This window comes from Pogona vitticeps, chromosome 6 (genome assembly GCF_051106095.1).
Source record: "Pogona vitticeps strain Pit_001003342236 chromosome 6, PviZW2.1, whole genome shotgun sequence".
Lineage (NCBI taxonomy): Eukaryota > Metazoa > Chordata > Lepidosauria > Squamata > Agamidae > Pogona > Pogona vitticeps.
The window spans coordinates 38,635,481-38,662,141 of NC_135788.1; the positions used below are offsets into that span (position 1 = coordinate 38,635,481).

Here is a 26,661-nt window from a genome sequence, read left to right on the forward strand (position 1 = left end):
CTTAGCACTATGCTATGAAAAGGTAAAGGTAAAGGTTCCCTTTGACAATTTGTCCAGTCATGTCTGACTCTAGGGGGCGGTGCTCATCCCCGTTTCCAAGCCATAGAGCCAGTGTTTGTCTGTAGACAGTTTCCATGGTCACGTTGCCAGCACGGCTAGACATGGAACACCGTTACCTTCCCACTATGGGGGTACCTATTTATCTACTCACATTTTTACATGCTTTCAAACTGCTAGGAGCTGGGACAAGCAATGGGAGCTCACTCCGCTGTGTGGATTCGAACTGCTGATCTTTCGACCTTGCAGCACAGAGGCTTTGCGGTTTAACCCGCAGCGCCACCATGTCCCACCTGCTCAAACAGATCAACTGGCTTATTATGGCTTTAATCCACAAAGCGTCCACTTGGCTGAACAGGTGTCAGTTTTGCTACAGTTTGACAATGGTGCAGATAAATACAGCAAGTGAGATGAAATACTGAATACAATCCTAAAGCTTAGGAGTGTTTGTTTTCTTTATGATTCCATCTGCTTTCTGGAACAAGAACATTAGGTAAACACTGGAAAAAATAAATTGCCTAATTAATTCAAGTCATATAAAATGGCCCACCCACAAAAGTACTATTTTAGAAAATAAATTATCTTTCTGCTGCACAATTTTAAAATCCCTGCTCATAGATCCAAGAGAAAGCAGTTATGTCCTGAACAAGCACAGTGCAGGCAGAAAACATTTTTAGAGAACAGAATGTATCTCAATTATTTGGTGAAAATTAGAAATTCCTGTTGAACTGCATGCCTTGGGACAAGCAACTGGCATACTAAATAATTTTAAAATCACAGGTACATTTGCCAGTCCAAAAGTTGCAATATGAATTTTGGAAAATGAAAGTCTTATATGCTTCTTCTTTTAACACAGGGTGTCTGTGGGAAAGATGCTCTGCATCTGCCACTAAACTTAGAGATTATTTATTTTTACATGCCTCGGAGTCTCTGAGACCACTCCTTCCTTCCTGCTGCCTCCTGTATTAGCTACCTTTCCTTTCTTCTCCATTTTCTGCTGGACAAAGACAGACATGAGATGTGATCCCACCTTATATAAATGAAAAAACAAAGCCATGAATTGTAACCCTTTTTTTTCTTCAATCAAGAAGCATCCAGATTTATCATTTTCCCTTTTTCAACAGAAGGAAGACTGGAGAAATCTTTCCAAGTTTTACTCTGCACTAGAAAAGGAAAACCAAATTCCAAACCCATTTCAACAATAAATGCAAATGGCACTAGATGCCAGGATTTAGTTTATACAGAAAAGTCAGTTCCAAGATGTAGGACTGGCAAAGGTCCTCCTGCTTGCGAAAGTGGGCTTTCCACCTCCCCGAGATTTATGGCAAGATTCCCAACCAACAGTTCAGCTGTAGACTGGGGTGTGGCCAGCGGAAATGTGGATGACATCCTCGAGGCTTGGGATTTAAGGAAAGAAACGATGCAGGGGAGGACTCTTGGGCTGACACCATAGATGAAGGAGCACATGAGGCCCTGAAGGATCTACCGTTGCAAGAAAGGTCAATGGCTATATGTGGTCATGATCCTGAGACAGCGTGTTGGATTGAGTTGCTGGTGCCAACCAACAAAGCTGCCTGGGTCTGAGTTTCACAACCAACATTGGGCACACCACCTGCAAAGGAAGCAGCTGGAGCAAGCAGCCCAATTAAGGAGACCTCCCAATCAATATCTACTCAGGGATATGCAGATGACCAGCATCCTACTCTTCCCCACTTCACACCGCGCTACACGGGAAAACCCAGTTCAGCTAGAGTTTGGCCATACCTCTCAAGAGCACTATCGTACTTATGGGGCAGCTGCTACTGGCAGACTAGGAGGTGTAGCAGGGGAAGGTGCCTTTGGCACCTACCTCCAAGGACAGCTGACTGCCAGCATACAACACCCTTGTTGTGGTACCCCATGCCTGGCGCACCTGTGCTGTAGCCTAGAATTGGTAGAGGAGGTGAGGCTGCACTTCTCCCAGTGAAGAAACTCTATAGGGGACCATCTCCCCCACAATTGTGGAAGTGACATTAACTCCCTGGCACCCTAAAGTTTTAGGGTTTTTTATTTGGCCCGGTTGGCCCTTTAAAAGTTCTGTTGCTCCAATAAAGAGTCTGTTCTAGCAACTACTTTTCACATTGTTATAGAGGAGGGTGCTCACACAAGAAAAGTCCACTCTGTTTATCCATCTATAAGTCCATAATGCCTACCAGTTGCATTAGAGGAAGCCTGCTAGAAGGCTCTCTGTATCATTTCATCCATAACTAACGGGCAATTGGTTCCTTCCATCACAGGGCTGTCTCCTTAAATGGCCACTCTGCTTGGTCATTATAACAATTATGTAACACTTAAAATTCACACCTGAACAATCACTGTTAGAATCTGTCTCACTATTATAAACCGTAGCTCCCTTGAGTCTGCCCATGCCTGCCAACATGGCAATGATTCCATAACCACAGTCATCAGCTCATTACTTATGTCACATTCAGCCAGTCATGTGGTTTTATTTTTTATCATTTATTGTTTATGTTTATAATTTTTATTGTATTATTAGTAGCTTATATGTGCTGGTTGTTAGCCACCTAAAGAATCCATATTGCACTATTGGATGGTATAGAAATGAAGTAAATAAATAAATTATACAATGAGAAGAAATAAATGAATCTTTTACCAATGGTACAATTTTTTAAAAAAAGCAGAAAGTTCAATGAACTTTACAGGAAAGAAGACCAGCATCATAGGGTCCCTTCGAGCACTGTAGTTCTAAGATCTATCTACTCCACTAGAGTCCTCTCCTTATCACTTTCTTGATAAGGATTTAGATATGCCAGAAACAGCTGCCATGCATGAGATTGTCCTGTGGTTATTAGTGGGAAACAAGGCCTGTCTCATGGTATATGAACATCTTTGAATTGAGACCATGGTTTCAACAAGTTTGATCTTTCTGTGCACAGATTTCTAAGCTCTGGTTTACACTTTACATGGCAAATTTGACTCTAACAGCACACAGCAAAGACTGAAGCAGGATACAGTATGCATGTTTGTAAACACATAGAGATACATGCCAGGAAATCACATCTACAACTTTTTATTCAGCAAACTCCACAGTACATGAGAAAAATACATTTCCCACCCCAAGTGTGAATCAGTCCTGAGATTTGAAACCCAACAACACAAGTTATGCCAAAGGACAACTAACTGTTTTCATACCATCATTAACCAATATTTAATACTGTAAACCTGTATCCCCACTGGTTGATTAATCCTGAGAAGAGATTTAATACACATTTCCCTTTCCCCAGCCATACTTTTCCACAGCATTTGTGACTCAAAGACTGGAGTCTAAAAAGTCTAAATCCCAGCTAGTGTTACACACACACACAACAGTACAAAAATAACTAGGAGGAAGAATGTTAGTACAGTACCATCTAAACAGAGAAGCTCGAAGTGTTGCATTTTCAATGTTGGCTGACAGTTAAATGGTCTTCCTAGAAGGACAAGATTGTGTGCATAGGGGTTTAAAATGTGAGTATTATTGCTTAGTGAGTAATATACTCAGCCTGTTTGGAGTTGATAAAGATGTTTTTCAAACCTAAGAAAGGAGATTTGTTGCCACAACTACAGCACTGGGGTACTCTCTACAAATAATATTTTACTGGCTAGACTAAATGTAAAGCTCTTAGCAGCTTGGGTGTAAACCACCATTGCCTCAGTCTGACAACTCAACCCAAAACACAGTATGAAATTTACCTGCATTTTAGTATTATACACCATCAATAGTACTGATTATGTAACTTCTATTGCACAGGCCATTTTGAATAATTTCTTTGATATTCATTTGATACTGTATCTTATTACCTTTCCTTTCTGCCACAGAAGGGACGTGGTGGCGCTGTGGGCTAAACCACAGAAGCCTGTGCTGCAGGGTCAGAAGACCAGCAGTCGTAAGATCGAATCCACGCGACGGAGTGAGCGCCCGTCGCTTGTCCCAGCTCCCGCCAACCTAGTGGTTCGAAAGCGTGCAAATGCGAGTAGATAAATAGGGACCACCTCGGTGGGAAGGTAAACAGCGTTCCGTGTCTAAATCACACTGGCCATGTGACCACGGAAAGATTGTCTTCGGACAAACGCTGGCTCTATGGCTTGAAGAGCGGGATGAGCGCCGCCCCCTAGAGTCGGACACGACTGGACAAAAATTGTCAAGGGGAACCTTTACCTTTATCTGCCACAGAGACTCAAGTCATGAGAGCATACACTGATATGCAATGAAATTTTACTTGAACTAATTAGAAACAAAAACAATTGGTTTAGTCTGATTAGTATTAGTAAAATGCAAATGTTTAATCCAATCCGAGTTTTGCATTTTCTTTGCTTTAAAGAAAATGCAAGACTCTTCAGATTAGGCTCAAGTCGAATACTATCCTCATTTTGAACCCCTTTGCTGCATTCTACACTTCTCACAGCAACTGGATTATACTATATTCCTTCCCATTTGTTTTGTTCCAGTCCCACTTACTGATATATAAAAACCCCACAGCTTATTATATTTGAGCTTTGACACTGCTAGAACCTATGTAGTGCAAATCGTTAGGCCAAAATGGTTTGAATTTAAAACAACTTTACACTTATTATGGAAACTAGATTAAACATGTCCTTATCTCCAAAGTACATGGTATGATTTCTCTTTGTGTAATTCCACTATAACACAAACTATATTATAACCTATATTATAATCTCCATAGCACTTCCTTCTCCTTCTCCAATAAAAATCCTAATATATTGTACGCTTAATGCTAGAATTTAGTAAAGTGTTCTGCTCACTGGTTTATTTTCAAGATGGTTACTGCCAGTTAAATCATAATTCTAAGCATTGTTAATCTAAAAGAACATTTTTTCCCACGACTATACAATCAACAGATAACATGACTACCTCTTTTGCTAACAAGTTATTTTTTTAACACCACTACTGTTTCTTTAGTTTTTTAAAGAAAGAAACAAATTTAAATCTGCCAGGAAATAGTTTAGCAGTCATATATGTCTAAACTACAAGTTACAGCATTAGTGGAAGCAACAAAAACTTCAACAGAAATTGTTTATAAAGCAAAGACAAAGTTGCCAAGAACAACATTTCTTGATAGCAATCGCTCCATTTAGTTACATCAGACATAATAAATATGCAACTTAGTAAGTCAGCCTGTAGCAGCTAAGTAGCACAATATGACTTTCCTAAGTATTCAGTGTGGGTGATACACTTATGAATAATGGTCAAAACAGCTTAAGCAAAAACAAAAAAGAATATAAATGATTCTATGCTTCCTAATGGCTGCTAATACTTGTCTTCGAAAGCAAGAACATATTTAATGAGTGTTAATAGCTAAATGTGTCATTGCTTAGCTAAGGTCTAAACTCCATGGGTACTAAATAATCTTAAAGCCTCCACAGACAAGATGTCAATGCTTTATTTAGAAATGATGCAAACTTAAAAGGGAAAGCCTATCTATTTATCCTGGTAGGACCTTGCCTCAATACACATTTGACAAAATTAGCTTGCTGTTGTTTTGTAACTTGACAACTAAGAAATAGCTCAGCTTTGTTTGCATGTTCGATGTCTCAGGTGCAGCACCAGTTTAAAAAAATGTATCTGAAAGAATCATGTATGGGGAAGAAGCAGATCTACTTCAACATCTGGTCTTATCTTAAACCACCATCAACCTAGCTGGGATAAAAAAGAGGTTTCATCCCTCCACATCCCAATGGAAACCTTGCTCTTCATATCTACTTTTTGAAAAGATCCTGATCAGGTTTCTAAATATGTATTTAGCATCATGTCCAGCTTGGCCATAGGCCACAATATGACCTTCTAGAATTCATCCTCTATAGCAGTGGTTCCCAATCTTTTTTGAGTTGCAACTCCCTTTAATAACAGCCAAGCAACTTGTGACCCCCTCCCCCAATTTGCAAAAAGGATATTTTTAATGGGGTAAAGTCATCCCTTTTCAGAAAGCAGAAATCTCTTTCTCCCCACAATGGGCCTGTTTCACATTTATATCCATACATACTAACTTTAATAACCCACTCTGAAAGGTCAAAGATGAAATTATTTAACAACAGCTACATATAAAGTGATCCATCACACACACACACACACAGAGAGAGAGAGAGAGAGAGAGAGAGAGAGAGAGAGAGAATACTTTGGGATCCCCTTGGCGGTCACAACCTCCAAATTGAGAAACACTGCTCTATTTATACGATCTGAGGAGATGCAAGAAAGGAGATAATTAGAGGCTCATGACAAATTCTGTTCTAAATTCTAAAGAGATTAATATCAGAGCATAGAGAGCTTTTTGTTTTACATGTAATCATATTTTCTTTTCAGAGTTTCACCACAAAAAGGTGATTAGCAGGTGTGTATTGGTCAGCACAGTCCAAACAAATGTTCTCGCTTAACAGACAATTGAAGGACATGTTACTCTAATTAGTTAGCCAGAAAATGACAACTGGCACCCTGACAAACTTACATCAAGAATATTCAAATCCTCTCCATGAAGTACTTATGATGGCTTACATTCTGTTCAATTGTATAAAGTAACAGAAATTGCTGAAGTATTTAAGAGTTTAAGGGGAAAAACATGATAGAGCATGATAACATGTACAGCAAGTGATAAAACGTCATTCATTTAGATCTTAAATGCTGTGGATGCCCATTCATCTTCCTTATCAACATTAATTACTACAGTTATCATAATTAAAATATTTTCAAAATCTATAAATGGAAGAGGGACTCACCATCACTTAATGTTGTAAATTCCAGGAAATGATATTCATAAAAAACATCTATTTTGGTTTCCACCTGGGGCCTCTTCAAAGTTGAATAGATGTTACCAGGCCGTTTTTCATCATGTTTCTCCAGCTTGTTTAAACCACAACCCATTGCAATAGCTGATAACAAAACAAAACAAAACAAAAAGGAGGGGAGGACTGATTAGTTAGTTCGAAGTATCTTCCTTCCCACATATAGCAACTTTTTTTAGTACGAATTACAACTTTTTGTCATGGATTTTTCAACTGCACGATTAAATGGTTCAAACGTTCAGTATGTTAATGGAATCCATTCATCAAACACACTTTCAGTTAAGACTTGACTCCCAATTTCAGGCATTATGTACTTCATGAGGGGGAGGGAGGAGAAGGAGAAGAAGGAGAAGAGTGTTCTTTCTCCTCACCATGAGGATTTCTACTTATAATATATTGGGAACACAGAATACACATTACATTCAGCAACAGCTAAAACAAAATAAATAACGTGGGGGAAATTTGAATGCAACAAGAATATGTGAGAATCCCAGAGGGACAATCCATAAGTGTACTGGACCTCTGTCTAGTAAGAAGACTTTGCTCGGTGTAAGCATCAAGATAGCACCCATCATCTTTCATCCAAAATATTAAATAGCAAACATTGGAAACTAACATGTTATTGAGCATGCACTTTTCATTATTAATAGTTTTACATATATAAATCTATGTCAAGGAGCATTTCAAATCAATGAGGTTGAAAGTGCAGAAAAGAAAATATCTAACGCTGATTCTGTACCTTTCCGGCAACTTTGCTGGAGCATTGTCAGGACTCTTACTTGTTGTACAATTGTGCTTCTCACATACTAATATATTCCTCCAATGATGTTATAGACTCATAGCTAGGTAGATTTGAGATCTTGCTCCTACACTAGCAGAGTGATCAAGATAGCATGAGAAGCTAAAGAGAAACTTTGCCAGACCTTCCAAGCCAATTTTCTTGAAAGATTCACAAGAGCAGCAAGCAGTAGGGAGATAAGCATGTATTGATTAAAATAACTGACCATAATAGTACCCTGCCCCTCTAAAAGTCACTTGCATCTATTTTATAAGGCTACTAGGTCCATACAGAGCCAGACAAAGTCTACTGTGTACCATCATGTGAATCCATTACATCTTTTGTTGAAAGCTGGCATGCTATGATGTGCAGTCCCATCTTTGCTAACAAGCTACAGTTTGTTGACTAGCAACGACTTACAACCTGAAACAATGATTTCCTGCTGGCTTATTCAAATCATGACTCATCATGACATCTGAAGCCACTACCACAATTCTCCTGTGGATTGTTTCCTCATTACAAACCAACTGACAAAAAGGGCAGGAGAAAAATTAACTGCAAAGGGGGAAGACAATGCTGCAGACAAAATTGTGCTCACAACCCGGGGTTCAACCTCAGGTAGCCAGCTCAAGGTTTACTCAGTCTTTCATCCTTCCAAGGTCAGTAAAATGAATACCCAGCTTGCTGGGGAGAGGGGCCAATGTGCATAATTAACTTGTAAACTGCCCAGTGTTTAAGTGCGATGAGGCAGTATATAAGCAGCACACTTCATTTAAGCAACAAACCATGGATAATACAAATCATGGCTTATCCTGGTATGCAAATGTACAAGGCGTAATAGATACAAGACTCAATTGTTATTTCAGGCTTTTGAAAAACAAAAGTTCATCCTAAATGACTTCTGGGCTATTCTGCTAACAATCCAACTCATGCTGCACATAATGTGGTGACAGGAAATGGGATTAGATTAAATGTCAACATTCTGACAGCAAACATTTTCTATACAGCAAATGCTGAAGTGCAAGCTCTTTATACCATATATGCTGACAGAGAAAAACTCATTTTTAATTTAGATTAACAAATTATTCCTCCATGAATGCAGTGATCTTGAGACTCCTAAATCATTCATATGTTCAGCCATATGGATAAACCAAGACTGAAAAACTATCTCTGTGCAACTGTTAACAGAATTAATATAATGACACAGACAGCGAGCCACTATTGAAGAAAAAAAATAACATCAAGTTCTGCAGTTGAATTATTTTTAATGCCTTCTGAGTGAGGTAGAAGGGTCACAGAGAGCAGAATACTGTCTATCCTTCAATACTTCTGAGATATAAATATCATCATAGGCATCCTTCAGTCTCGAGAGACTATGGTATCGTGCTGTGCGTGGAGGACTTGGAACAGCGTCTAGTGTGGCTGAGAAGGCCAATTCAAGAGTGACAATCCCTTCCATACTTAGGACAAATACAATACAATCTGTACCCCGTCTAGCTCCCTGATTTTGCTGCTTCTGTGACTGCCTCTTTGTGTCGGCCTGCTGGGTGAGGGTCTCTTCAAATTGGGAGAGGCCGTGATGCACCGCATGCGTCCAGGCTGAACGCTCAGATGTCAGGGTTTCCCATCTGTTGAGGTCCATTTCCAAGGCCTTCAGATCCTGCTTGCAGATATCCTTGTATCGCAGCTGTGGTCTCCCTCTGGGGCGCTTTCCCTGCTCTAATTCTCCATACAGGAGATCCTTTGGAATCCGACCATCAGCCATTCTCACGACGTGCCCAAGCCAACATAGACGTCGCTGTTTCAGTATGTATACATGCTAAAAATTCCAGCTCGTTCTAGGACTACTCTGTTTGGAACTTTGTCCTGCCAGGTGATAACGAAAATGCATCGGAGGCAACGCATATGGAACGTGTTCAGCTTTCTCTCCTGCCTCGCATGAAGGGTCCAGGACTCACTGCAGTACAGGAGTGTGCTCAGGATACAGGCTCTATAGACCTGGATCTTGGTGTATGCTGTCAACTTCTTATTGAGCCATACTCTTTTTGTGAGTCTTGAGAACATGGTAGCTGCTTTGCCAATGTGTCTATCCAGCTGGACATCTAGGGAAAGAGTGTCAGAGATCGTTGAGCCAAGGTACACAAATTCATGGACAACCTCCAATTCTTGCATGGAGATAATAACAGAGGGAGGTGAGTCCACGCCCTGGCCCATGACTTGTGTTTTCTTCAGGCTGATAGTTAGTCCAAAGTCTTGGCAGGCCTTGCTAAAACAATTCATGAGTTGTTGGAGGTCTTCGCCAGAGTGGGCAACAATGGCTGCATCATCGGCGAAGAGGAAGTCCCACATGCATTTCAGTTGGACTTTGGTCTTTGCTCTCAATCTAGAGAGATTAAAGAGCTTTCCATCTGATCTAGTCCGGAGATAGACACCTTCTGTTGCAGTTCCAAAGGCATGCTTCAGCATGACAGCAAAAAAGATCCCAAAAAGGGTTGGCACGAGGACACAGCCCTGTTTCACTCCGCTTCGGATGTCAAAGGGATCTGATGTTGAGCCATCGAAAACTACAGTGCCCTTCATTCCCTCATGAAAGGACCTGATGATGCTATGGAGTCGAGGAGGACATCCAATCTTAGGAAGTATTTTAAAAAGGCCATCCCTGCTAACCAAGTCAAATGTTTTTGTAAGGTCTATGAAGGTCACAAAGAGTGGCCGTTGTTGTTCCCTGCATTTCTCCTGCAACTGTCTGAGGGAGAATACCATGTCAGTGGTGGATCTATTTGCTCGAAATCCACACTGTGATTCTGGATAGGATATAAATATAAGACCACTCATTTATGGGACCAGCTAACTCTGAATTCCTCCATTTATCATTTCCAAGACACACTGGAAACTACTTTACATTATTTTGCCAACAGAGAAAAAAAAACTTTTAGAAAGAAGAGGTGGTGACCACAAATCTGTAGAACACAAGGTACTATCACATGGCTATGCAGGGCAAACTCCAGTGGGGAAACAATAAGAAGGGCAAGACAAGATGAATCCTGCTACCAATCAAAACCTCTTTCCCTTTTCCAACCCTCCCCTGAGCCAACTTCCTCCTACCTAAGTTTCCAAGATGGGGAAGAAAATTACTTCGGATGGAGGTTTCAAGATGAAATTGTAAGGCACAGACAACCCAAAGGACCAGAGAGCAAAATTAAAATGATACACATAAAAATGAAGGAGACTAGACAGAAGTAAAAATAGAAATACAAGCATCTTCCCAGGAAAGCAAAACTAGTAGGCATCTAGAGTATTGTTGCACTAATCCCACTTTAGGCCACAGGTTTCCTACTTTCCTTCTATTCCAACTTCGTAAAAGCTGGTATGAACTGTAGCATATTTGTCATTCTGTTCAATATTTATGGATGTGTGGACTTCTAACTATGGAAAAGAGCTCTGACAAGGTGTGGGTCATGTACGACCAGGAACAAAACTGACATCTCATCAGACGACCATGATAATTCTCACATTTGGCATACTGTGCATGCAAATACTGACCTGTATGTTTGTCTAAATTAAAACCCTATAAATGGTACAAGCCTAATAAATGTATTAAAAATAGAGTTTATTAATAACTAATATGCATATTTTTATAAGATAGACATCCTTATGTACTATTTTCTCTTATATAACTTTGTTGGTGGTGAGTAGTATACACTACTGGCAGGAAGAAACAAAAGTTACAGATCAAGCAACAGTGATCAAAGAGGAAGAACACGTGCACAGCTTCCTCATGTGACGGATGCTTAGCACATCTGGATAGGCACTGAGACTTGCTTTCATGTGATACACCTACATCTCCAAAACACTTCCCTCTTCTCTGTGCAGCTAAGTGCTGGTTCACACCTCTTCTCCAATGGTTATCCTGTATATTTAACTAGACCAGCAGTTCCCAACCTTGGGTAACTCAGGTGTACTTGGACTGCAATTTTTAGAAGCCTTCACTACTAGCTGTGCTGGCTGGGGTTTCTGGGAGTTACAGTCCAAAAAAGCTTTTGTTACCTAAGGTTGCAAACCACAGCTCTAGACAAGTCATTCTCAATAGGGGCGACATAGCCCCCCCGGGGGCCCCTAGCACATTTAAGGGTGCCACAGACTGGAAACAATTCTTCACACACCACCTTATAAGGTTCATTATTCGGCCTATATTTCTTTCATATTGTGTTTATGGCCATGCCCCCCCCCCAAAAAAAAGGTTTAGAATATCTGCTCTAGACCATTCACATGACCAGTATTAAATAAGATGTGAACATTCACAAGTTTCCATGGGGCAATCATTTTATAATATGGAAATCTCTGTTCATAAAAGCAGAATTGTGATCCCACTGATTTTACCTCCACTGTTTCACAAGCCACTCAAGAACATAGCTTAAAGGACCTGAAGGACCGTATCTCCCTATACAGTATGTGCCTTCTTGATGATTAAGATTAGCAGAAGAGACCTTATTCTTGTTCCCACTGCCAGCACAAGCACAGCTGATGGGGACAAGGGAGAGGGCCTTCTCTGTGGCAGCTCCCAGGCTATGGAACGCTCTCCCTCGGGAGATCAGGATGGCCCCTTCCCTTTTATCCTTCCGAAAAAAAGCTAAAGTCCGCTCTCTTCAAACAGGCTTTTAACAATTATATCTGAATCCCTGAACCCCAATTTAGCAGATAATTTCAATGTTTTCTGTTTTAATACTTTTATCTTTTAATTGTATTTTAAATCATATATTGTTTAATTTATATTTTAATATTTCATAGAATCATAGAAAAGTGAAGTTGGAAGGGACCTCCAAGGCCATCAAGTCCAACCCCCTGCTCAATGCAGGAATACAATCAAAGCATATCTGCCAGGTGATTATCTAAGTTTTTTTTAATGTCTCCAGTGTTGGAGCACTCACCAATACTAATACTAATACAACAGCAACAACAACAACAACAACAACAACAACAACAACAACAACAACAACAACAACAACAAAAGCTGCAGAAAAGAGCAGGCTGCTTTAACATGCACAGAATCCAAGACATGCAAGTTAGGGTTCATATATTTCACTTCTCCAAATCCAGACAAATTTAGTATATTATACAAAATAACGTAAACCTCTACACATATTAAATACACTGTTCATTGCACTATTTTTCTGCCAATGTATTTCAACCTTGGTATCATATATGTAGTAACTACCGACCTGAGAATTATAATATAATGTAATAGTTTGAGTGTTCATTTGGGAAAGAAAGATTTAAGTTCAAATCCCTCTCAAAGGTTACATGGTGTCCTTAGGATGGTCAGTAATTCTCAATCAAACCTACCTTACCTCACCCAAAGCTATGACAATACCCAAGTAATCTCCCACAAATAACACAACTGTCATCTTATTTTTAGGAGAACATGAAAGGAAACAATTGTCCTAGCTTAACTTTCTTGACTATATTTGATTATATATAAAGAGAGAGAGAGATGCTAATCCAATATGACACCTCCTTCCAAAACAAAAACCCATTATCCATTTATTGCTTTATTTCACTGCCAGAGACTATATTATAGTAGGGAGTGAAATTCAAAGCACAGCCTGAAAATTTACACCTTAGACTACACCAGTCAAAATCATTATTGCCCATGTTGGTTACAGATTCTGCCCATGTTGGTTACAGATTCTGGTAGCTATAGTCCAAGAAAATAACTTTGACTATCTTTGCCTCTCAATTAGTACTTATTAAGTATAGCTATCTTAATTTCCTATGCAAGTACACCCATAATTGCAGTTTTTTATTTATACAGATTATATTAAATATTTTTAAATGTACAAAAGAAGCACTGGGGGAAGATGTGTGAACCAGCATTCAGTTGCACAGAGAAGAGGGAAGTGTTTTGGAGAGGCAGTGATCACTCTTTGGCTAATCACATGATAGGCTTGGTTATCGCCAAAATATTGATCCAAGTTGTGACTGCATATTTTTTGTTATTTCTCCAGTATTGCAAAGGCTATAGACTTTTTAAAAATGAAAGCTTTGCATCTGGACCAGTGGAACGTCTAAATAAGCACTGAGTGGCAAGACTAAAATTAAATTAAAACAAAGCAAACTGGGTACTTTGTCAATCATACAAAAGTAACACTGAGTATTATGAAGATGAAAGAACTTACAGGAGTTTCTGTAAAGTTGGTCTAGTCTAGTCCATTTCCAACTTTTACTAGGCTTTTACAGAAGTCAGGCTACTGGAAATTCCAGATCTGAATACACACTCTGCCCTGATAGTGGTGATTAAAAGTTTGAAGGCTTTCTTTCTGTGCATGCAAGGAAGCAAGAATACATAGTTCAAAACACAGGTGCTCAACTTAAGTAGCTCTTAAGTCTCATAAGCATAAGTGGACTCCTTCTACCAGTTAAGCAGATAACTGAACTACAACCTGAAAAGCGGACAAACAGTGCACTTTTACATAAAACCTCATGTATTAGCAAGTATACAAGAAAGTGTAATTATACCAAAGAGGGCACATTAGAATGAAGCCTGGAGAAGTCACTCTAGCTAGAAATACAGCAGTGATGATTTTGAGTTTCAAGTACAGTGGTGCCTCGCATAGCGAGGTTAATCCGTTCCGGATTAACCTTCGCTATGCGAAAACATCGCTAAACGGGAATAAAAAAGCCATAGAAACGCATTGAACTTCGTTCAATGCGTTCCTATGGCTTTAAAACTCACCGTTAAGCAATGTTTTTCCATAGCGCCGCCATTTTCGCGCCCTCGGTAAGCGAGGGCAGGGCGTGAAAATGCGGCGCGGACCTTCCGGCGGCCATTTTGGAACCGCCGATCAGCTGTTCTCCCCGCTTCGTTCTGCGAAAATCACTAAGCGAATTGCTTAGCGATCATCGCAAAGCGAAAAAACGCTATAGGGGCCATCGCTGAGCGAACGCTCCAGCGATGGCCCGGACCCCCTCGCTATGCGAATTCATCGCATAGCGAAGCACTCGCTAAGCGAGGCACCACTGTATATCAAGCCACATTCAGCAAGGATTCAATAACACAAGGAATGCCACAAGCCTAGGTGGAAACAGACATGGAAGCAGAACATTTTCAAAGTGTTGTATCAGAATGTTACTCAATTATCTCTAACTACACAATTACTCCTGACACAATCCATGACAGTCTTGAAACTTCATTACATAGAAATGTATCAGAATGTTGCAGCACTATAATGCTGCATCAATTATTGTCGCACACCCCCAGTATCCCTAGTTTGTTTCCCTCAAACCCAGGTCCACCTTTGGACACGACTTGCTTATTTCTCCTTTCACCAACTGCCACCAGTGGATCTTTATCCACACTTTACCAATAATGTTGCATAGACACGTGTTGTCAAATATAACTGATTATTTATTACAGTGGTGCCTCGCTTAACGGGCGCTCCGTTTTACGACGAAATCGAATAGCAACAAAGTTTTTGCAATCGCAAAAACAATCACAAAATGATGTTTCCTATGGGGGAATTTCGCTTTGCCATGATTGGTTCCCTGCTTCGAGAACCGATTCTCGCAAAACGACGATTTTCCTACAACTGATCGGCTGTTTCAAAATGGCTGCGGGTAAAAAAAATGGCCGCCTGCTGTTTTCTGGGACGGATTCCTCGCTGCACGGGCAGCAAAAATGGTCGCGCTATGGAGGATCTTCGCTGGACGGTGAGTTTCAAGCCCGTTTTATTATGTTGCACTCATTAAACTTTGATATTAAACATGGTTCTTTGTTCGTATTACTTCACATCAATCACTGGAATAAACTCTGATGACTTTCTATTTTATTATACAGTACTTCTATCTTTTAACTATTCTTTAACACAGTGGTCCTCAACCTTGGGCCTCCAGATGTTCTTGGACTTCAACTCCCAGAAATCCTGGCCAGCAGAAGTGGTGGTGAAAGCTTCTGGCAGTTGTAGTCCAAGAACATCTGGAGGCCCAAGGTTGGGGACCACTGCACACTTCAACCAAATACACCAACTTTCCAATCTCTCTCATAAACCTTTTAAAACCTTCTCTCTCCTTCTCTCTAAGTCTCCAACTCTCCCTCTCTGACTCTGCCCTCCTGTCCTCTCATAGGCTCCAGCTCTAGACCTCCATATGACGGACAGGTGGAACATGGGCATTCGGCCACAATTATGTACACAGCTGACGTACTGTCATTTTGAAAGTGATATGGAACATTTTGGTGACACAGCAAAACAGTTCTGCTCCCTATGTATCACAGGAGAATTTGAGGAAATTGTTCTACTGTGTTTTCTACCTCTGCTTTTGCAAATGATTATGTTATGTGGGGTCTGTGGGATTTTTAAGTTTTAACTTGCAAACTGCCCACAGCAATGGTGCACTAATAAGGCAGTATATAAATCAAATAAATAAAGAAATAAATACATTAGTGTTGGCTTATAGTTGCAGAGATGCAAATACACTCAGAACTGTATTATTCTCTCTTCCATAAGATGAAGAGAAGAAGGAAAAAAATCATTCATGACCTAGAAAGCAAAACTATTCCTTCTTGATTTTTAAAATTTGAAGTCAAATTAGGAGTCTCAAAATAAATATCATGACAGAAGTTAAAGCAACTGTTGGAAATGTTAGCAAATTTAGTCACCTCTGTGACAAACGGGATTGTGCAGTAGCAATTCATGTTATAGCTGACACCACTATTAAAAGCTGACACTAATAGATTGGAAACTACTTAATAAAAGGAAAATTTAACAGGCTGTCCCAGATCCTGCACATATAATTTTGAAGGATTAGGAATCTTAACACTACTTCAGTTATGACATATAAAAAGGGTTTGTTGAAATGGGAACATGCAGCATTTCACACTTTCCCTCACAATTATGTAATAAATATTTATTATAAACCATTCTAATTGCAACCTTGCTCATAGTGGTCTGCTTAATGTATTACATCAAACTCAAGACAATTTAAATATCTTCAACCCTTCTGCAATGTTGCAGACAGAATTAATATGCATTACAGAAACACTGAATATTGAAAGATTAGTGCAATTAATCTGTCTTTAAATAAAATGTCCACCTATTTTTTTCAGCTAATTATTTTAGTAAGAATATGATTAAATCTTAAAAGAAACAAGATATTTTGAAAGGTTGGGTTTTTTTCTTTCCTTGCCATCCAGTTCACTCAGCTGGCTTGATTGCCTCGCAAAACAATCCAGTTCAGTTTGTTGCCCCAGACAGTATTAGAAAGTGCTGTTGAGTTATCATGCTGACTCCTAGGAAGGAATCAATGTTGCCTTACATCACTTAGCAGCAACCTTCTGGCCAATCTAAGAGCATCACACATGTGCTCAAAGGGGAGTCCTATTGAGATTCCATCCATTTTTCAGAAGACTGCAATGTGTTGAGAACATCAAGAGTCAAGACACCTCCTGTTTCTGAAAGGGTTATAACATAATGCTGTGGGAGAAAATACACTACAGTTTCCATTTGCCAGATAATCACATGCACCCAAAATAATTGTTACTCACACATTTAATAAGCTGTCAAATTACATGGCCAAATATCATTGCTTAACCATTCTCACATAACTCCTCTTAGCCAGAAACAAACATGCAAATATAATGTCAAGATTACTTCTTGTGAAACATGGTTAGGGGATAAATTAATCTGTTATACTCTTATTAGTGAAACCAAGCATAATCATCATCTTGTGAGACTTTCAAAGGAGCAACTAGGACTTTTCAAAAGGCCAAGTTCCTGCTTCTCAAGGAACCCCATTTGCACTGCTGCATGTCCTAACCTCAATCCTAACTACTGTACAAAGCTTTAGTGCACCTCCCTGAACTACAGCAGGGAATTTAAAGTAGCTCATCAAACTGTATATCCCAAGATTCTGTCAGATGGAACCATGATAGTTAAACGGGTATCAAGCTGTGTAGCGCAGATATACTGTCTGTATGCTCCACTTCTTCCCACCAACCAACTTCTCTGCTCTCAACAGTGCTGTAGACACAAGCTGCTGGAATGCATGTCCATCTCCTAAAAGAAGTGGCCAGCAAGCCATGAGCATCCACAACCCATCTCCACAGCTACCACTTTTATTTGAGAACTAAAAGTCAAGATTTTGTGGCTGCTGATCATGTTCAGTCTTCAATGGAATGCATTATGGAAGTATTCTAGCAAACTCTGTAACCTCACTTGCCAGTTCCACCTGTCTGAGATTTTCAGTGGCCCCTTTTTGGCTCAAAAGGACATTGACAATGGGTCCTTACCTTAACTGCTGATCATGAAAACTTGGCAGACATATTGGTCCTGCATAGTCTCAAAACATTTAGAACTTCAAAGACCAAAACCAGCATTTATAGTTGGGCCAGAAATATGCAGGTGGTAAGAAAAATTGATGTAATGTGTTCTCTACACTTAATTTCTACCAGTGTTCTTACTGCTTCATTCTGTAGTCATTCGACATTTAAAAAATTAAAAAAAAAAAACATAATCCCATGCAGAGTGTCTTACAGTACTCCTTGTTCTTGTTGTTTACTCGTTAAGCAATATCCGACTCTTCGTGACCCCATGGACCAAAGCATGCCAGGCCCTCCTGTCTTCAACTGCCCATTCCCATCCATTCGAATTTGGGTCAAATTCGTGTTGGTAGCTTCGGTGACACTGTCCAACCATCTCATCCTCTGTTGTCCCCCTCTCCTATTGCCCTCACACTTTCCCAACATCAGGGTCTTTTCCAGGGAGTCTTCTCTTCTCCTGAGATAGTCAAAGTATCGGAGCCTCAGCTTCAGGATCTGATGTCTCTGCTTTTTAAGATGCTGTCTAGGTTTGTCATTGCTTTCTTCCCAAAAAGCAGGCGTCTTTTAATTTCGTGGCTACTGTCACCATCTGCAGTGATCATGGAGCCCAAGAAAGTAAAATCTGTCACTGTCTCCATGTCTTCCGCTTCTATTTGCCAGGAGGTGATGGGGCCAGTGGCCATGATCTTAGTTTTTTTGATGTTGAGCTTCTGACTGTTTTTTGTGCTCTCCTCTTTCACCTTCATTAAGTGGTTCTTTAATTCCTCCTCACTTTCTGCCATCAGAGTGGTATCATCTGCATTGTTGATATTTCTTCCAGCAATCTTAATTCTGGCTTGGAAGTCATCCAGTCCTGCCTTTCGCATGATGTATTCTACATATAAGTTAAATAAGCAGGAAGACAATATACAGGCTTGTCGTACTCCTTTCCCAATTTTGAACCAATCCGTTGTTCCATATCCAGTTCTAACTGTTGCTTCCCGTCCCACATATAGTTTTCTCAGGAGATAGATAAGGTGGTCAGGCACTCTCATTTCATTAAGAACTTGTCATAGTTTGCTGTGGTCCACACAGTCAAAGGCTTTTGCATAGTCAATGAAGCAGAAGTAGATGTTTTTCTGGAACTCTTTGGCTTTCTCCATAATCCAGCGCATGTTAACAATTTGATCTATAGTTCCTCTGCCCTTCAAAATTCAGCTTGTACTTCTGAAAGTTCTCGGTCCACATACTGCTGAAGCCTACCTTGTAGGATTTTGAGCATAACCTTGCTACCGTGTGAAATGAGTGCAATTGTACGGTAGCTGGAGCGTTCTTTGGCATTGCCCTTCTTTGGGATTGGGATGTAGACTGATCTTTTCCTCTGGCCACTTCTGAGTTTTCCAAACTTGCTGGCATAGTGTGTGTAGCACCTTAACATAGTCATCTTTTAAGATTTTAAATAGTTCCACTGGAATGGCATCACCTCCACTGGCCTTGTTGTTAGCCAGGCTTTCTAAGGCCCACTTGACTTTGCTGTCCAGGATGTCTGGCTCAAAGTCAGCAACCACACTATCTGGGTTGTCTGGGATATCCAGATCTTTCTGGGATAATTCCTCTGTGTATTCTTGCCACCTCTTCTTGATGTCTTCTGCTTCTGTTAGGTCCCTTTCATTTTTGTCCTTTATCTCATGTCCATTTTTGCACAAAATGTTCCTCTAATATCTCCAATTTTCCTGAACAGATTTCTGGTTTTTCCTTTTCTGTTATTTTCCACTATTTCTTTGCATTGTTCATTGAAGAAGGCCCTCTTGTCTCTCCTTCCTATTCTTTGGAAGTCTGCATTCCAATTTCTATAACTTTCCCTATCTCCCTTGCATTTTGTTTCCCTTCTCTTCTCTGCTATTTGTAAAGCTTCGTTGGACAGCCACTTTGCTTTCTTACATTTACTCTTCTTTGGGGTGGTTTTTGTTGCTGCGTCCTGTACATTGTTATGAGCCTCCATCCATAGTTCTTCAGGCTCTCTGTCCACCAAATCTAGTTCCTTAAATCTCTTCTTCACTTCCACTGTGTATTCATAAGGGATTTGGTTTAGATTATATCTCACTAGCCCAGTGGCTTTTCCTACTTTCTTCATTTTAAGCTTGAGTTTTGCTATAAGAAGCTGATGATCAGAGCCACCATCAGCTCCAGGTCTTGTTTTTGCTGACTGTATAGAACTTCTCCATCTTTGGCTGTAGAGAACATAATCAATCTGATTTCAGTATTGCCCATCTGGTGATGTCCATGTGTAGAGTCACCTCTTGTGTCATTGGAAAAAGAGTGTTTGTGATGACCAGCTTGTTCTCTTGACAAAACTTTGCCCTGATCTGTTTTGTGCCCCAAAGCCAAACTTCCCTGTTGTTCCTTTTATCTCTTGACTCCCTTCTTTAGCATTCCAGTCCCCTATAATAAGAAGAACATCTTTCTTTGGTGTCAGTTCTAGAAGGTGTTGTACGTCTTCATAGAATTGGTCATTTTCAGCCTCTTCTGCATCAGTGGTTGGTGCATAAACTTGGCTTACTGTGATGTTGAAAAGTCAGCCTTGGATTCATAGTGAAATCATTCTATTATTTTTGAGATTGTATCCCAGTACAGCTTTTCCCACTCTTTTGCTGACTTTGAGGGCTATTCCATTTCTTCCACAATAGTAGATATGATAATTGTCTGGATTGAATTCGCCCATTCCCATCTATTTTAGTTCACCAACGCCCAGAATGTCAGTTTTTATTCTTCCCTTCTCCTGTTTGACCACATCCAGCTTACTAAAGGTTCATAGATCTTACATTCCAGGTTCCTATGCAGTATTTTTCTTTGCAGCATCGGACTTTCCTTTAACTTCCAGGCACGTCCACAGCTGAGTGTCCTTTCGGCTTTGGCCCAACCACTTCTTTAGCTCTGGAGCTACTTGTCCTTGTCCTCCGCTTTTCCTCAGTAGCATGTTGGACGCCTTCCGACCTGAGGGGCTCATCTTCCAGCATCATATCTTTTAGTCTTTTGTTTCTGTTCATGGAGTTTTCTTGGCAAAGATACTGGAGTGGTTTGCCAGTTCCTGCTCTGGGTGGATCACATTTAGTCAGAACTCTCCACTATGACCTGTCCGTTTTAGGTATCCCTGCATGGCATAGCCCATAACTTCTCTGAATTACTCAAGCCCCTTTGCCACGACAAGGCAGCAATCTGTGAAGTAATCCTACCTGCATGTAACTAGAACACAAGTCGTTGTGATGAGGAGATCAGTGGTTCCCAGCCTTGAGTAACCCAGGTGTTTTTGGACTGCAACTCCAGAAACCCCAGCCAGCACAGCTTTTGGTAAAGGTTTCTGGGAATGGCAATCCAAAAACACTTGGGTTATCCAAGGTTGGGAACCCCTGGTCAAGACAATCAGATTGATCAACTCACATGACTCTCACCTAGGCTGGAGTGTGTTTGCAGCCATCCATTCTCAGACACCTGTTCAGCACTTCTGCCATGTCTCTGGGATTAGATGGTGGAAATCAGAAACAGAGCTATGTTTCATTTGCTTAAGCTATAATATAAACCCTCAGATAACTCGGCTGATACGTTCTTTTGGACCCCAACTATTTCTTGTATATAACTAGTACAGTGGTGCCCCACTAGACAATGACCTCACAAAACAATGAATCCGCATGACGATGAGGTTTTGCAATCGCTATAGCGCTTCGCAAAACAGTGTTTCCAATGGGCGATTTTTGCTGGACAATGTTTGGGTCCGTGCTTCGCAAACCATTTTTCGCAAGATGACGATTTTGCCACAGATCAGCGCTTCACAAAATGGGTGTTTTCGCGACAGATGCTTTGCAAGATAGCCATTTTAATAGCTGATCAGCACTTCGCAAAATGGCTTCCCTATGTGCGATTTTCACAGAACGACAATGATTTTTCCCCATTGGAACACATTAAACGGATTTCAATGCATTCCAATGGGGAAATGGTTTTCGCAAGACGATGTTTTCACAAAACAGCGATTGCAATGGAACGGATTAACATCGTCTTGCGGGGCACCACTGTAGTTCAATGAGAAAACATAACATAATTGCCTTATAGGGCAATAACTAAACAGTGGTGTTTACAATGGAGATTTCTTATACCAGGTCAAAGTAGCTTTTTACAACACCATATCTACTCGAGACCGGCTGCCTGCCTTGTGTTCTGAAAACCCCTTTTTGAAAGAACCACCCAAAGACATCTTAGAATGAAGAAACTGCTAGACAGAAAAAGTACTGTTGTTTCTTCTCAGAGACTCACCTAGTCTATTATGATCTAAAAAAAGCATTAATGTGGTAACAACCACAACATCCTTTAGCTCTGGGTAGTTTTGTTTTTACTTTAAACAAGTATTTATTCAGGGGTGTGCTCCCCAAATAAATATAGAACCAGCCCTGCATAGAAGCATGGAAGCTTTCAAGTCACATATAACATTCTACCCAGCTGTGTGGCAAACCAACCACAGGCATCTGGCCAGCCACTGTGGCAACTGAATACTGGTGTATTCTGCTGCTGTGAGCATCTCAGAGGTGTCTGATTGGCCACTGTGGGAAAAGGATAGTGGACTAGATAGGCCTTTGGTTCGATCTGGCACAGCTCTTCTTGTCTCATGAAAAGAAAAGGGGAAAAAAACACCAAGCAATAGTAAATGAGTGAAAGATAAGCTCTTGTTTGAGCTGTTTAAAAAAGCCTATAGCAACCTGTAGAACAAGTGTGGGCAATAAGTGATCCCTAAATAATTTTGTATATCTAGGTTCAACCATAAATCCAAATTGAGACTGCCGCTAAATAATCAGAAGATTAGGAAGGGCAGCAATGAAGGAATTAGAAAAGATCATCAAATGCAAAAATGTGTCATTGGAGACCAAGACCAAGATCATCCAGTCTTCTGATCACCATGTATAGGTGTGAAAGCTGGACAACTAAGAAAGCTGACAGGGAAAAAAATTCTTTGAACTGTAGTGCTGAAGAAGAGCTTTATTGGATACTTTGGACTGCCAGAAAGACAAACAAGTGAGGCAGTCTTACTTTGGGGACATCATGAGAAGGCAAGAGTCTCTGGAAAACACAAAAATGCTGGGAAAGGTGGAGAGCAGCAAGGCAAGAGGAAGACCAAATATGAGATGTACTGACTCCCTAAGGAAGCCACAGGCTTCTGTCTACAAGAGCTAAGCAGGGCAGCTGAGGGCAGGAAAGCTCTCCTTTCTAGGGTCACCATAAGTCGGAAGCAAGTGAAGTCACACAACAGCAACAACAAAGAAAGGCTGAGAAATGTTTCAATATAAATTAATTGGCTCAGTTATGGAGCAAAAATGCCAGATTCCCCCTCCGTTGTGGAAATATGCAGATAAAGATGTTACAAGCTTGGCAACACATGATAAATTAAAACATAGGTTGGAACAGACCTTTACAAAACTGCCTCACAGCGAACATGGATTTCACCACCTTGTCATGATTCATGAGAGACTTTCATAGAGATAGCACCAAGTAAGAATGAGAGATGGTTTCCACCCAACGTTTCTGCCTGTCCTTTTAGCTCGAACTCCCACTGGGGAAGTAGAATATCTTTACAGCGAGCTGCCAGTGGCAATAGATTAAGGTCAGGGAAGGGAATAAATTAAGCTTTCCAGTAGTGATGTAAATGTACTCATTTTTACACTTAATAATGACACTCTCTCCTCCCCATTTGTTCAACACAGGCGTTCTCAACTCACTCATGTCTTGAAGTACGCGATGTGGATAGCATCTAGCAACTTAAAACAGAGAATGCAAAAAAAAAAAACCCAACACCAACCCTCGCTTTCATTCCTCTTATTCTTTTGCTGCCTCCTATAGCTTAAGTTTATACAGACAGCGAAGGGAGGGTCTGAAACTTCCAAGACAAATGCGAGAGCACAAACAAAATACAGGCACCGTTCTCCAGCCTTTTCATTTCTTTTCCGCGCCCCCCCCCCGGTCCTCGCTCTTGTTGGGGGGGCAGTAATTTCGGCTCCTGTAATAAACCCAGAAAAGCAGCACGGACGGTCCTAGGCGACAGCTTTATCCCCGCGTGGATGAGGGGCTCTGCAAAAACGGCCAGCAGAGGCGCGCACCTGGCGCGCCCCCCCCCCCCCAATTCCGCTCTCTCCGGCGCACCTTAGGGTCCGACTTTGGGTTCCCAAAACCCTCCCGAAAGGGTGGACCCCGCGGCTGCTGCGCAACTACGGACCGCACAGTCAAGCAGTCTTCAGTGGAGGCCAGCGTTTAAGCCCACGTTGTTTCGTTGCTCCTCCTGCTCCAGACTAGCCAGTCCACCCCACTGTAGGGTGGCCCTCCCCCCACAGCCCTCACACACCTGTAAGCCCGGGCGAACGCAGGCCAAGGAGGGGGGAAAGGAGGCACGCACGCATTCACACAGAGCCTACTTTCCTTTCCCGCCGAACGGGAAAGTTCGGCGAGGCAACAGACGCCAGCCGAGGAAACGGGTGCTAAAAACACTGCCCTCTTGCCTGAAACCGGCGCGCCAGTTCTTTCCATCCCTCCATACCCTTTCCTTTCCGCAGCCGCGCCTACGGGACACCCAACTCCCCCCACCGAAGAGCTTGCCTTAGCTGAGTGGCTTCTCTTCCCCCCCGTGTCGTCCTCTTCCCACCAGGGCTTCGCGCGTCTCTTCTTCGTGGGACGACGCTGCCTCTGCCCGCCTTTCCCCTCAGAGTCGCGACCCCGCCGAGCAGCCGCTCCCAGCTCGGTTCATTGCAGCGCAGAAAGTTTGCTCCTCGCCGCGACGCCCTTGGTGATGGTGGTGGGGGAAATGAAGCCCGCGGACTTGGCGGCGCTTCAGCACTTGCTGGAAGAGGCAACGCTCGAGCGGGAGGCGCCTCGTCTCAAGAGAGCGCGGCGGGCGCAGCTCCTCGGCCGACTCCGACCCCGCAAGACTTCGTTTTCCTCTCCTCCCCCTCCAGTTCTTCTCTCAAAGAGGGACCGCTCTGCTATGCCATTCGCAACTAAGTGGGAGGCGGGAATTGCCGGGGGAGGGGGAACTGGCGGAGTCGGTCAGGAACCAGCGCCGCCCTCTCAGCCCCCGAGACTTGCTTCCTGAGGCCAGGACGCTCTCTCAGGCTTGCCTAGCCACGTCTCCGCCCAGAATCTGAGATTTTTAGCGGAATTATTGTCGAGCGTTAGCGACGATTCCAACCAATCCCATCCTTAGTTGTCCCGCTGAGGAATTCCTGGGGGGGCTTTTGCTGAAGTGCGGGGAAGGTTTGTGCGCGGTCCTTGTGAGGAGAGTTTAGGGCACTTTTTCTGGTACGTCGTGCCTCCCAGTACTTACCTGTTGTGGCGCCCACCTATGTTCTCGCCAGCCGGGGTGGCCCAAGGCATTTTGCTGCCTGAGGGAAAAGAGCAAACGCCATCCCTCCCCATTTGTCGCGGTGGCGTGACTTTGTCACCTTTGTCATGGGGCACAGTATCCAAAGCATCCCCTTTTCAGACATGAGACCGAAAACCCCAGTAATGGCCAAACAAGTACAGTGGTGCCTCGCTAGACGATGATAATCCGTTCCACTGAAATCGCTGTTTAGCAAAATCATTGTCTAGCGAAAAGCATTTCCCCATTGGAATGCATTGAAACCTGTTTAATGCGTTCCAATTGGGAAGAATCGTCATTGTTTAGCGAAGATCGGCCATAGGAACGCTGCTTTGCACACCAGCCAATCAGCTGTTTAAATAGCTGCCTTGCGAAGCTTAGGTCCCGAAAACACCTGTCTTGCGAGCACGGAAGGAGCTGTCAAAATCGTTGCCTAGCGAAAATTGGTTTGCGAAGTAGGGACCAAACACTGTCCAGCGAAATTCCCCCATAGGAATCACTGTTTTGCGAATCGCTATAGCGATTGCAAAAAGTCAATGTCTAGCAAAAAAAACCTGTCATGCAGGGTAGCTGTCTAGGGAAGCACCACTGTAATTATTTATTTTGCTAGAGCCTTGTCCTGGCCTGAGACTGGCTCTGGTTTATGTTTCTTCAGGAGTCTCACATGAGAATTACATAATACTGTAATGGTCAATACCCAATGGTGTAATGGAGCCAGGGATCACAAGGTCAAAGCGCTCAAGACTTTATGAGTAGCTAGGACTATTATGCAATCCACTCACTCTGAGGCTTCCCCTTCCCTCAGAGCTTAGCTAGAATCTTCTCAGTAACTGAGAGAGAACTGGATTTTCCTAGAAACAGTATGTTGTTCTATACACCTGTTTCAAAGTATCTGAGAGTTACTGGGTCTGGGATGAACAATTTAGAGCAATTTATCTTAGGAAAGTTGATACATATTCATCCAGCAGCCCACATATTCAACTTGTATGGGACTAGGTGACTTCACACAGCACCAGTTTAGCTGTGTTTCTGCCCATGACTGGTCTTACACTCCTTACAAGATCAATTCCATGACCAAGATGCTGGCAAAGGAGGATATTTTTCCTGCAGTTACTCTTGCATACACTACTTTTCAACCGAGTGCTGGCCTATGTCACTGGTTCTTAACCTTGGGTTACTCAGGAGTTTTGGACTGCAACTCCCAGAAGCCTTCACCACCAACTGTGCTGGCTGGGGTTTCTGGGAGTTGCAGTTCAAAAACATCTGAGTAACAAAGTTTGAGAACCACTGGCCTATGTATACTCATGCACA

General features: G+C 41.8%; 1 protein-coding gene across 3 annotated transcripts in view; it reads right to left on the reverse strand.

Annotated features, from left to right (window-relative positions):
- The window catches only part of RFTN1 (raftlin, lipid raft linker 1), a 135,886-nt gene extending 110,805 nt beyond the window's left edge, over positions 1-25,081 (reverse strand). The window contains exons 1-2 of one of the 3 annotated variants that reach the window (XM_078377249.1): positions 24,591-25,081; positions 6,826-6,978 (exon numbers count right to left, since the gene is read on the reverse strand). In XM_078377249.1, the coding sequence (XP_078233375.1) occupies positions 6,826-6,970 (145 nt within the window). In that variant the 5' untranslated portion in view covers positions 6,971-6,978; positions 24,591-25,081. Of the gene's footprint in view, positions 1-6,825; positions 6,979-23,410; positions 23,954-24,590 lie in introns of those variants that run through there. The other 2 variants (XM_020780138.3, XM_078377248.1) reach the window with 2 other exon arrangements.
- Between the last annotated feature and the right edge of the window lie 1,580 nt (positions 25,082-26,661).